This window comes from Cardiocondyla obscurior, linkage group LG11 (genome assembly GCF_019399895.1).
Source record: "Cardiocondyla obscurior isolate alpha-2009 linkage group LG11, Cobs3.1, whole genome shotgun sequence".
NCBI lineage: Eukaryota > Metazoa > Arthropoda > Insecta > Hymenoptera > Formicidae > Cardiocondyla > Cardiocondyla obscurior.
This window is the reverse complement of record NC_091874.1, coordinates 5,408,597-5,421,080: the sequence shown is the minus strand read 5'-3', so window position 1 is coordinate 5,421,080 and position 12,484 is coordinate 5,408,597. Positions and strand designations below refer to the sequence as shown.

General features: G+C 36.8%; 2 protein-coding genes and 1 long non-coding RNA gene across 3 annotated transcripts; 1 reads left to right on the top strand and 2 right to left on the bottom strand.

Annotated features, from left to right (window-relative positions):
* Positions 1–900: 900 nt before the first annotated feature.
* LOC139106606 (uncharacterized) lies at positions 901–2,451 on the bottom strand. Its single transcript, XR_011546401.1, has 3 exons — positions 2,362–2,451; positions 1,979–2,168; positions 901–1,712 (listed from the first exon to the last, which is right to left on the bottom strand). It is a non-coding gene; the product is annotated as an uncharacterized lncRNA (long non-coding RNA).
* Positions 2,452–2,521: 70 nt separating this feature from the next.
* On the bottom strand, positions 2,522–6,902 carry LOC139106601 (TWiK family of potassium channels protein 18). The gene has a single exon (XM_070663495.1). It carries the CDS (start codon positions 5,727–5,729, stop codon positions 4,701–4,703), a length of 1,029 nt encoding a protein of 342 aa, XP_070519596.1. The 5' UTR covers positions 5,730–6,902; the 3' UTR covers positions 2,522–4,700.
* Positions 6,903–7,014: 112 nt separating this feature from the next.
* Positions 7,015–12,462, top strand: LOC139106602 (carbonic anhydrase 2). Its single transcript, XM_070663497.1, is given in 7 exon segments — positions 7,015–7,137; positions 7,139–7,214; positions 9,649–9,696; positions 11,065–11,220; positions 11,367–11,590; positions 11,676–11,909; positions 12,038–12,462. Coding segments are annotated over 7 exon segments (957 nt in total). The 5' UTR covers positions 7,015–7,110; the 3' UTR covers positions 12,230–12,462.
* The last annotated feature ends 22 nt before the right edge of the window (positions 12,463–12,484 follow it).

The following is a 12,484-nucleotide window of genomic DNA, read 5'->3' as shown; positions in this document are numbered from 1 at the left end:
TCACCCGACGGATCGTTACGGGCGTTTCAAACGTAGCCCAGAAATTGCTTGATCAATCCACAGCTTCGTTCGCGATGCAGATATTAAAATCGCCTTCTTGGCTCTTTTGCTAACTTTGATAGGCATCTCGCGGGAAGTACTTTTTGTGGGCTTCCTCGAAGAGAACGTTGACGTACGTACTTGAAACAAATTACGATAATTTTCTTCGGAGGACAATTAGATGACGAGATAGAGAGGAAACGTGTTTTAATGAGGAAGCAAATTCCGCGACGTCATACTCCGAAAATTAATTGCCATTGAATTACGCGGATTGTCGGAGCAACGTGCCGCTTTGTCCCGAACGGTGCCTTTCATGCTCATTCGCGAGATGTAAACTTAATTCCGTTGCGGAAAGTCGCGATGACAAAAGCGGTGTCCCTAACACCTCGTCTTTTTACCGGGTCGTATTTTTTTTTTTCTTGGCCATTGTGCCGCGTTACACATCGTGTGTCAAGCGATCGGATAAACGCGAGGAGATGGAGGTAGGTTGACGCGCGGGAGCTCCATATTGAAGGGGACTTGGCAAGATTCCAATAATCTCCTTGGATCACCACCACCGGCTTTATCCACCCCCGCCTCACGATTTCGGCCTCAAACCGGGCACGTGAGGTCGCCTGACCGATTTACCGTTGTTTAATGTATACATGTCAGGTGTGGGTGTGTACGTTTGTGTATGCATGTCGAGTCGATCACGCCGAGGTGAAAAATGTCAGCCGGTGTCACCGGAATTAGAATCCGGGGAAATACAAGCCGGAAAAATACGCGATTGTGCCATCGATTTTGCGCCCGTGTCTACTTACGACACCAATACTCGCGGGCATCTTTTTCTCGTTCGAGCGATATCTATCTATGCATGAAATCTATCCATGTATATGCGCAAACGCGATGCAAAATAGAATAAATCTATCGGTAGAAGCAGCCGACTGAACTTTCGTAGTTGTACGTTTGAATTAAATGCGGGCAGCTGCAGCTCGCGAAAAGAAAAACATACCGAATATTTTACAATTGTTTCCCGCCATTGTTCGCGGCACAAAACTGCACGGTCCATGAAACGTGAACTAATTACGAGTCGAACAACAAATTAAATAAAACAGTTGTTTTTTTTTTTTAACATAACAATTCAATTATTAGAATTAAAAATGTAATTAGCTGAGAATCTTGTACAGTATTAATAATTTTCTGCCGAGGCAATGTTCACGTGATAAAGTGAAAATCTCATTCACAATACAAAAGCCGCGCTGTAAGTATACGTACTTTGAAGTACGTGCAAGACGGAGTAAATTGAATATTTTTCAAGAAACGCTCGCTGACCTGGTAAAAGTTAGATATTCAAGACGACGGAATTTTAAGTTAGCTCGTTCCTGGCGCGGAAACTTGATTGGAGTCAAAGTGTCCTCGATGAAAATTACCTTCGTATTACCGTCGAGATTTTGCTTCGTATATGTAGTCAAAGCACTCAGCGGATACGCTCGCGAGCACAGAAGTTACTATTAATTTCAAGTCCAACGCTGCTCGCGATGTTTCAGCGGCAGGAGTTGACTCTCAGTTTAAATCGAGTTATCGCTATAGAATTTCCAAACTGTGATCCGGCTCTCTCCAAAGCCACAGAGACGGGCTATCCCTTTTATTACCCACGAATTCGAACGCCGTAATCCATGAAGCACTCTTGGTTTCTCAAAATTGCAAAATAATCGTTAATTATTTTAATAAGCGGGCGTTAGTGGGCTTTATTAGTTTGTCGATCGATTTAGCTCTGTTGTTTTGCTAATATAAATTACTAAAAGGATCAGCAGAACTTGGCATAAATATAATAAAACTATTTCCTGATATTTATTTTTTATTTCATAATCGTAATATGAATAATTAGAAATTGTAGATTCTATAATTAGGCTGTCTTGTGATTATATTAATTGCAATATATCGATGTTGTTTCGCTTACCGAAGTAGAGTCTTCCCCGAAAGTTTCGAGTTTTGTTTGTTGATAGCTTTTTCGAGCAAATCTATCAGAATCAACAGCAGCCGCGTAAAACGCGAGATGCTTCTGTGGGAAAGTGCTCCGCACTCGATGTTGATTCAGGTGTCTGGCTTCAAACTTCGGCAAAGAAGAAAATATCTCCGTCAATATGTACCTTTACAAATAAAATTTTATAGTTTAGCGCAAACATATTTCCTTGCCGCCGTAATTTTCATCAGTGGTGCAAAACTTTTTTTTTTTTTTTTATTTAATTTCTCAATTCTCGCGTGGCAAAATTTCTATTAGCCCCGCGCGATATCGCATACGTGTTTATTGTACGATAGACTAATTCTTTTGTCAAACATTACCATCTACGAACGCGCGTGCATGCTGCCGCAACTCTTTCATTGATTATGTAATGTTCATCTGATTGGCACCGTGATGTCGGCGTCCCTGATTGTCCACTTTGCTGATATTACCGGGCTAGGGCTCTTCACACATCTCTATAAGCATGTAGCTCGTGTACACTACGAAGAACGTCAGGCGGAGGCAGGATTCCGTAGTGATTCGGCAATCCTAGAGAACTGCAGTCTGCTTGCATTCAGATGCCAAGCGAGGGCAACCCGACAAATTGCGCCAGTAAGCGGACGTCTGCAAGGACCCCGCTGCAAATTTCAACAATTCGACAACGGTGCCAACTTGTCATCGAGGTATATAACTCCCTTGTGCATTTTCTGTCGGGATTTCAAATGCAATTGATTTTGTTGTCTCCAATCTACAATTTCTAAGGGAACGGCTAATTCTTTTTATACATATGCAATTGTGTTACATCGAAAATATATAATCGTGTCTCTCGTAACTTTAGCTAATTAATTTAGTAATTAATTGGAAAAATTGGTATATTATTATCAATGAATTGATACAAATGCACTTAAATTATTAAGGCGAAATACTTAGCCTCATTATTTTAAATAATATTAAGCGTTAAACTACGGTTAATATATGAAAATTTAAAATTAGCTAACAAGAACAGTTAATTAAAGGCACTAAATCTTGCAATTTGCACAGGTCGTCTGCATGGCTCTCATTGAGATTTATGAATTATGAATGTCTGATCACTAAAACATTTCCATGTGACTCGTTATCCTATCACACAAAAGTACTTATCTTCTTTTCCAACGCAGCATTCACGAGTACTTTAAAATGGAACAAGCATTTAACAGAATAATTTAAATACCCCGTTAACGTTAAATTCATCATTATTTCCTCTTTATTTAAACTGTTTTATAAAAGTACATGTGACTTAATTACAATTCACATGTTAAAAGTAGTAGATTTCAAAATTTAATATACCAAAAATTTTAATTTTAAAGTTTTATTAGCTTTTCAGTTTTTAATATTTAAAAATAAAATTAAAAAAAAAAATTTAATTAAAGCCTAAAATTAAAAGTGTCATTGTTTTTATCTGTTTCCAATAAGTACATTTTTTTTTTTCGTTACATGACGTGATCTTATTGAAGGCAGATAAAGTAGAAAACTCCGACATATATACGTCTCCACTTCACCAAATCATATTTACCAGAAGACATACTTGTTATCAGCTACAGCACAATGATAGCAATGTGATAACATTAACAAATTTTGCAATAAGATTCTGCCTGATTTATGATACTGATAATCACTCGTCCATTTATGTAATTCATCCATAACAAATTTACGAGATCGATTATCATTAATCACGCTAAATTTATGAGAATCTGAATACAAGAAAAATTTTAATTTGCAATTCCATAAATTATATGAAGAATTTGAAATCGAACAAAATACGGGGCTCGAAATACAGTTTAATGTCTAAATAAAATATTGATTGTGATATTAATAAAATAAATTATCTTGCTACGCGAAGTATGTCTCTTGATATAATTTTATCAAATCGGTATGTTCATAAATAAAATTATAATGACGTAGATTCTTTTGTCAATAGCAATGCACTTTTTATTTTTAGGCAGTTATGTACAAATTATTTTGTGGAATGTATAACCATACACATGTAATAAATTACGTATATTTGCGCATCGCTTCTCTCGACGAGGCCATTGCAGCCTCATTAATTTACTGCGCTAGACGTTATCGTGATCGATAAATTAGCAGAGTGACTATACTCTTGATAATCAGTGGCATAGTTATTTTGTGGTTGACGTGTCCTGTCAGATCAATATATTTCGATGCGCCTGTGTTTCTGACACTTCGATAGTTTCATAAATTTCTGTCATCTTCAAATTCGCAATAAATTAGATGTAACCAAAAATCATACAAGCGAATTAATTTCGTCGTCGGACGTATGTTTCGCGAATAAATCAATGCATCGTTGATTGGACAAGGTTAATCTATTTACATTTAAGACTATAAAATATAAAAATATTAAAATTATTAAAAACTTTAGCGGTTATATTAATATAATTAATGTAATAACATAACAAAAGTATAAATTCAGTAATTAGTTGTAGAATATATTTTACAGCAGTATCGTAATTTTTGAATAATTTTTTTTTAGCTTAGTATTTATATAAATTTTTACTAATTACAAAAAAAAAATTTCTTCTATAAAAGTTTTAATTAATTGTTGCTTCGTTATTGCTTTCGCATTTTTTTTTGCGGTCAATTTTCACTTTCAATTTCTGTGACTCTATGATTCTTTCTCGACCGTTCAATCTGTAGACTCTGATTTACAACACGTAACTAATTTATAATGAATCGCATCCATCGCTTGGTTTAGCTGCTCTTTGAGCTCTCGAGCCTTTACGAATACTTCTTCCTTCATTAAATTGTAGCACATTGCTATCAAACCCATGCCCAGTAGCAAATACACGAAGTTGATGATGAGTTTTGTTTGGCTGTCTTCCGTGAAATCGCGCTGGCTCCAGCCCGGAACTAGGTCACCCATACCAATTTTGCAGAGCGAAGTGACGCAGAAATAAGTACTGTCGAGATAGTCCCACTGTTCCCATTCAGCGAACATGATAGAACCGACGATTATATAGCCGAATATCACCCAGAGACAGGCGGTCGAGGGCACGATGACCCTTTGTCCAGGTTTTCGTTGGCCGGTGCACTCGTACAATCGTGTGTACAGCCACTTGAAAGTTTGCGCGAGCACCTTGCCCATGTTCAAGAAATAGAGCACGTACAGCGGAATGCCCAGCACGGCGTAGATTACGGTCGCACCTTTACCCCATTGAGTTTTCGGCACCAGGCTGCCGTAGCCGATCATGGTGAACACCGAGAGGCAGAACATCAGTGCCGCTGGGAATGACCAGAGGTTACTGGGCGTTAAGTCGTTGCAGTTATGCTTCTGTTCCTTGTCTTCGGTAATATTTTTCTGATAACGTAGCAAAATACTGTTAGACACCACGTAGAAAGCGGTCCGGTTGAATACATTGACCGATTGATTACTGGCGGTGCTGAACCACAGTTCGTCGGCGTATTTTTGTCGGATATAGTCTCGCACGCATATCGGCGCCGTCTCGTTATCGCCTTGAGTTTCGATAGAAATGAAACCAAATGCGCCCACAATGGCATAGCCCACCACTAGGCCACCCACGCCGACCTGGGTGCACATAAAAGCTACCAGCTTCCGGCAGCAATCCTTGATGCGTTCTCGAGGATCGACTGCGGTCGACGTCGAGGACGAATCTCGGCTCCTTAGAGAGGATCTCATTGAGATGCCGCGCGGCATGTTTTCACGCGAGAAACTATCGAATCCGGCCCGGCACCAAGAGACTCACATGGAACTCCACCTTGGCTGATACTCGGCAACTCTCCTCGTGCCGCTTTTCTATTTCTGGTCGGAACGCCCCGTGGCTCGCTTTTCGTTTCTTCCTTCGAGATTCCGCTGTCTATCCGTTTCTGTTTCTCCACTCTTACCGAATCGCACCACATTGCTTCGATCTTATTTCTTTCGCGGATTTCACTCGTCACACAGGCTCCGGATATTGCTTTTAATATTATACAATATTAGGTGGCAGCTGGTCCAAAAAGAATTTACACTGCCAATTAAAAAATATATATAATTTAAATCGCGAATTAATATATTATAAGTCTATTAATTTTTCGTTAGAATTTTTAGTGACACAGTTTACAAAACTCCTCTTTGAAACTTTTCCAAATACCGAAAGTTTAAAAAGTTTTTTAATGAAAGATTATTAGTTATTTTTAAATAATAAAAATATATATATATAAATTTTGATATTTTATTATTAGCGACAAAATAACTCCGTTATGAAGCTATTCTAACGGCCAACACTACACGCAACTCTATTGAGTTTACTATTTTTACCAGCATATCTATACAAACGGTGTCCGCTAAATTCGAGAGACCGAGTGTACAACTTGAAATAGTTACACGCGATATTGGCTGGTGCCAAATAACATGCCGTAACGTGAGATTAATAACACTTTTTTTTTTTAATCATAGAAAAAAGAATTTCACGAATAATCCGAATAAACCGCTTTATTATAGTATGTCGTTTGTTCAAACATTATATGATTGATAAACGGATTATGGAGAGTTTCTCTATTTTTATTACAGCTTGTCTCTATTGCGCTAATTTTAAAATGCAAAAAAAAAAAAAAAAAAGTGATCTTGAAACAATATCAAGAATGTGATAGCGATTTTAACAACGCAGTGGGTCACAGTTATCAGCATTCCAAATAGCATCGCGTGTATATCGGAGCTTGAGGGGGAGATAGAGGGAATCGTGTGACATAATAAACCGCATCAAGTGAAAGGGGGAGAGCTCCCCTTTGTTGCATTATTTATCCTTTGCAAAATTATGCGCGACATTACACACACGCGCATAAATTTAATATTGCTTCCATACACTGCGATTGCACTAGGTACGACTATCGTAGAGGAGGCTATTTAATTTCTTGCATTTTATTTTTATTTTTCGTTCACGTACAAGAGAGTAATGAGCTCACGAAAATTTCACGTGGGCGCACTGACGCGTTTGATTTCACAAATTGATTGATTTAAGCTGCAGTTTCGCACTCGTTCGATCGGGGGTGTGATACGTCAACCTCTTGGCAAAGAATCTGCCAGGTAGATCAGTCGGGTGATGATCGTCGTCCAAGTTGTGTCTCGGTAAAATAACAGGTGCATCTTACGTGAAAATGGGTTTAGGTCACTCGTTGGTAATCGCGTTGACGTTGTTTTGCGCAGGTAAAACACTTCGGGATTTTTTAATAAAATTTTCTTTCATTTTATTTTATTCTAGTAATTATTGCTTAGGTATTATCTATATTGTTATATTTTTTATAACAATTTTAACATGACTTTTTATTTTCTTATCTTAAATTCTTGAAAAATGTAATTGTGCTTGATGTAATTAAAATTTCTTAATTTAGGAAGTTTGAATTATTTTTATAATTAATAGAAAACGGATCGTTCACAGGATAATCTCTTTGCCTCGGTATTTATTTCTATCGTGTGACTTCTGAGAATGTAATTTATGCACGAGTAACTTATTTTTATCTAACGCAGGTCTCATATAACAATAACAAAAATACTAGCTGCGCCTATAATACTTACCTGCTAACCGCATACTTTAGTCGATCGGCTGATGATCGCATAAGCCGCGCGGCTAAATTTAAGATTTGGACCGTGCTTTGTTCGCAAATTCAATTTTACTCAGTTGATCGCATCGACTAGAGCCCGATAAAACCTCCGGAATTAATCGAGAAGAAAGTAACGATTAAACCTGCGAGCTTTACGTTTTTACTTTTCTCACCGCGCGTTTTAATTTCTTTTGCGGAAAATTATTCGCGGCAACAATTGATACATAAAAGTGCATTCGTTCAATCGGTCAATGCAAATTGAATGAATCACTCTGCAACGTTCGCGCAAATCGCAGTCGATTAATGTAGATGAATAAACGTGCTTGGGTAATTGTGTCGAAAGTAGTTCACTTTGACGAATTAATAACGACAACAAATACTCGTCGTTCCTCTTTATGCTGCCGTAATAGAATGCACTGATAATCAAACGACCGGTCGGTGGCTAGCACACTGTGATCATCATGACCTGACCGTGTATACGTTAAATCTCATGCGATAGCTCCTAGTGTAATCTCGGGGTTATCCAGTTAGATTTACGTCGCGTTCATCAGTCGTACACTTGTCGTCATCGCGCTCGTGTGTCACCCATCGCGATCGTCCCAGGTGGTTCCCTGCGATGCGTCTCTTCGGCTTAATCGCACTTCTAGGTAAGGGCCCTTCTGCGTTTGCCCGATAGCTGATTCCCGCTCGTGATTACCGTTTCGTCACGCCGTTCAATCAGAAAGTGTTTACCTGGATAAATTACCGAACGACAGAACAAACGTTTCAGTTTCTTTTTTTCTTCTTCTTCTTTTTCTTTCCTTTTTTTTCTCTTTTTTTTCTCTTTTTTTTGTAACTTATTGGATATTACTTGTTCACCAGTTACTGAAAATTTAATAATACATTTATCATTTGATTTTTTATTTTAAGTGCACTTTTGATCTCGCAATTATTGCACTGACAAGTAGTTTTAAAACAATTTGTCTCTCTTTCTTAAAAGCTCGTCATTTCTCTTAAAATTATTTTGCAAATTCAAGAATTACTTATGTAGATTTTAATTACAGTCATATATTATACATTTGTAAGCAACATAATTTAAAATTATTTTAAATATCATGCAGAAATTCTTTCTGCAATAAAATCGGCGAGACGGAGATCCGACGTGTCATCGGTATCGAACTATCTTGAGCATCCCAAACTACGAATAAAACTCGTGTACCGATCAGCTGGGCTTACGCCCTAACCCCGCGGCGGAAGTGTGCATTATGCTCATTAAAATCTGCGGGGCGTTTGAATGATTTGGCCGTTGTTGCGGCCGGTGCGGTGATCTAGAAAGCGCCGGCGTTTATTCGCCGATTGTGATCTAATTGCCGACCGCATAGACGGCTTTCGCGGAACGATCGCTTCTGCCCTCATCGCTTTCTTTCCGGGGCGGTAGCGAGACCGAGATTTGAAATAAGTGCGAATACGAATTCGTCGTGGTCCGAGCGGTCAATGAGGTCAATTCTGTTTCCTGTTCGTGCGCGTTCAATTACTTATTAGGCCCAATGGGACGGGCGCGCTCGCGATATGGCGAACCGTTCGCGTGGCGGTGACGTCGAAATAATTATATTTTATTAACCGTTCGTGCGAACTCGTCAAATTGATATTGCGAGCACGAGGTCAGCGCCGGCTTTAGATCGCGATCATTACGGTGCTCACGTTTCTCCGCAATTCGCCTCATTTGAACGAATTTGCATGTAACGCTAAAATTGAGTAACCGGATTCAAACAAGTCGAAATAATTGAAGCACATTGTTAATAGGGATCACTAATAGACACGTATCACTGGCTGTGCGTCTATCACTTTGTAGAATTAATCTCAATTAATTTTATATAAGCATAATTACTGTGATCGATAGCGATATTATTCATGAAGACTAACGACATTAATATTGACACATTAACATACTTGTGAGCTGATTTATTTTCTCTTTACTACTGCAGTTAAAACTTATAGCGTATACGTTATTAATTGAATATTAATACCATAACTAAATAGCAAATATTATGTAATTACAGGTTTACAGTCATTGCAAGCACTTGAGTGGGGATATTGGGGCAAATATGGTAATTACATGATAATTAGAATAGAAGTTTACACATTATATACCTATGCAAATATATTTATTACTAAAACGTTAATATTCTATAATTCTTCGATAAATTGCGAAAATTAAAATATTTGTCAAGATTTACTTTTATCTTAAAAAAAAAAAAAAAGTATTATGAGCATTAGTCAGTGTCAAGGAGATGTACTCATGTGCATGATTCTTTCTTCGTTTAACGATTTAATCGAAAAGTTTAATGATATTGCTCTAACAGTGATAAAACGTTCTGAGAAATGTGCAAAGAAACACAAATACCCAATTGATAAAATTGATTGTAAGATAACGATTTCGTACGATTTATGTCGATCTTTATAGAACATTATTCGCGATAAGCATAAAATGCGATACCTACAATTTTCCTCATTTAGCTTGTATGAAACTTACATTCGAGTCATTAGCGATCTAATAAACGACAACCTTGAGTGTCAGTTAAAGGTATTTGAAACTTAAAGTCAGGTATATTGCTGTAACAAAACAAATTTAATTATCCAAGTAAAAAAAAAGTCCAGTATTTAATAATAGTAATGTTAATATAATATGGTGAAAAACTGGAAAATATATGCAAATTTTTTAACTTTAATATACTTATGCATATTCACCGTGTCAAAAATTGTTCTATCTCATATACTTTATATGTCCATACGAACTTTTGTATGTACATATATGTATAATATGAGCGTTGATATAAAAATTGCCAAGTTATTATCAAGAGTTTTATTCGTGATATCTATATTTATGTCTGTCCTTGGTCCAAGACATTGACTGCAATCATTTAGCTCATGTATGCGCACAAACTGAGTAATTTATAGATGCTGATAAAATTACAGAAAAATTAATTATTTATATTTTTATTTAAAAAAAAGTTATATATAAACGAAAAATATATTGTAAAAATTGTAATATACGTGTGCGCACATGTATAAAGGTGAAAAATATTACAATGAGATAATTATCGATCTCCGTGATTAACATCGGGGATTTTTACGAATGATACATTAATTTGTTTTCCTTTGCGCACTCTATGATTTATTATCTTCCTGCTTTAAACGCTAATTTGATACTAGCTAATCATAGGCTATAATGTACTCATAATAGTGACATTATAATTTTGAAATGTATTATTATTATTAAAATAGCACACTTGCACGTTTAACGCTGATGCGTCATACATATTTTACCGCAAGTGTGTTCAGAATTCGTTTTTTGACTCATATACTAGTAAACTTTTTTAATTTTGCAAAGTAAGTACTTTTAATATATTTTACAATAAATATGTAATAAGCAAAACAATTGTTAAAACGTTGTTTGAGTTTGTGAATTATTGCAGAACCGCAAAATTGGCCGGGAGTATGTAAAACAGGAAAAAAGCAATCGCCGATCGATATTGTGACGGAGGATGCAATAAGAACCGATCTCGGTGCTCTTAAATTTGACCGATATGACTTCGCGTTTACCGGCACGTTAGTTAACAACGGACATTCTGGTAAATAAAAATTGTAATACGTTAGTTTTAATTAACCAGTAAGAAATAATTAATTGAAGAGTTGCGGAATGAACGTTGCTCGACATTTTTCAATTACTTCTCACATTGAATTTAGGGATAAATATCATTTAGTTAAATTTTTTTAGTGGAAGTTCGACTTTACGGCGTGCCGATTCTTCTCACCGGTAGCACTTTGTCATCGACGTATATTTTCGAGCAAATGCACTTCCACTGGAGCGCAGAGCATACCGTGGACGGTGCGCGTGATCCATTGGAATTGCATTTAGTGCATTACGATAAAAAATATGCGAATCTTAGCGAAGCTGCTCAACATAAAGGTGGAATCGCTGTGGTCGCTGTTTTATTCGAAGTATTAATATCATTAATATAATATTGGACTTTTTATGCTTTTAAAATTTTTCCAAGTGTACGTAGACATTAATTAACATTTTTAGTTGAGCGTCAATGACAATCTGGATCTTTCACCGATCGTAGAGGCGACGAAAATGGTTTCTCATTGGGTGGGGCACAGCATGATGCACATAAGAACTAAGATGATACCTTTATGGTTTTTACCAAAGGATCATACGACGTATTATCATTACGAGGGCTCGTTAACTACCCCCGAATGCCAAGAATCCGTAATGTGGTTTGTTATGACTGAAAAACTCAAAGTGTCGGAGGCGCAGGTAATGTGATATGCATTAAACGTTTATGAAACGCTTGTTTTCGTAGGGATCAACTAATTTTAAATGTTACACATCAATTGTTAGTTACAATCTCACTGGAATAATATTAATATAAAATCTGCTTGCAGATGAACGTATTTCGACACGTTGAAAGCAATAACGGCACATTAAAGCACAATTACAGACCCGTGCAAAATCTCGGGCATAGAAAGGTTTATCATCGTCTGGAGGGATACGTTAACGCAGCATTTAATGTCACCTGGAGCGTTTACACAGTTCTTACCATTCTTCTAATCAGATTTTTATACGGTAATTTTTAATACGAAATAATTGAGGGCCAAATCGAACTTGATATCGCAACGTCTGCAACGTTATATGATAACCATGTGATATTATTTATTTGTTTAAAAAAATGAAATGTGCATTTATTATGATGAATGCCACACGCTTGTAATTGTATTATTTGAAAAGCAATTTCATAAGGATTACTGAGAGCTGTGAGACTATCAACATAATTTATGAAAATAATAAGAGTTTTGCAAGTATGAAATAATTTCTTTCATATAATTTGCCTC

Bases quoted from the DNA above. Each gene is read 5' to 3' on its own strand.
- LOC139106601 (XM_070663495.1), bottom strand. From the start codon at position 5,729: ATGCCGCGCGGCATCTCAATGAGATCCTCTCTAAGGAGCCGAGATTCG.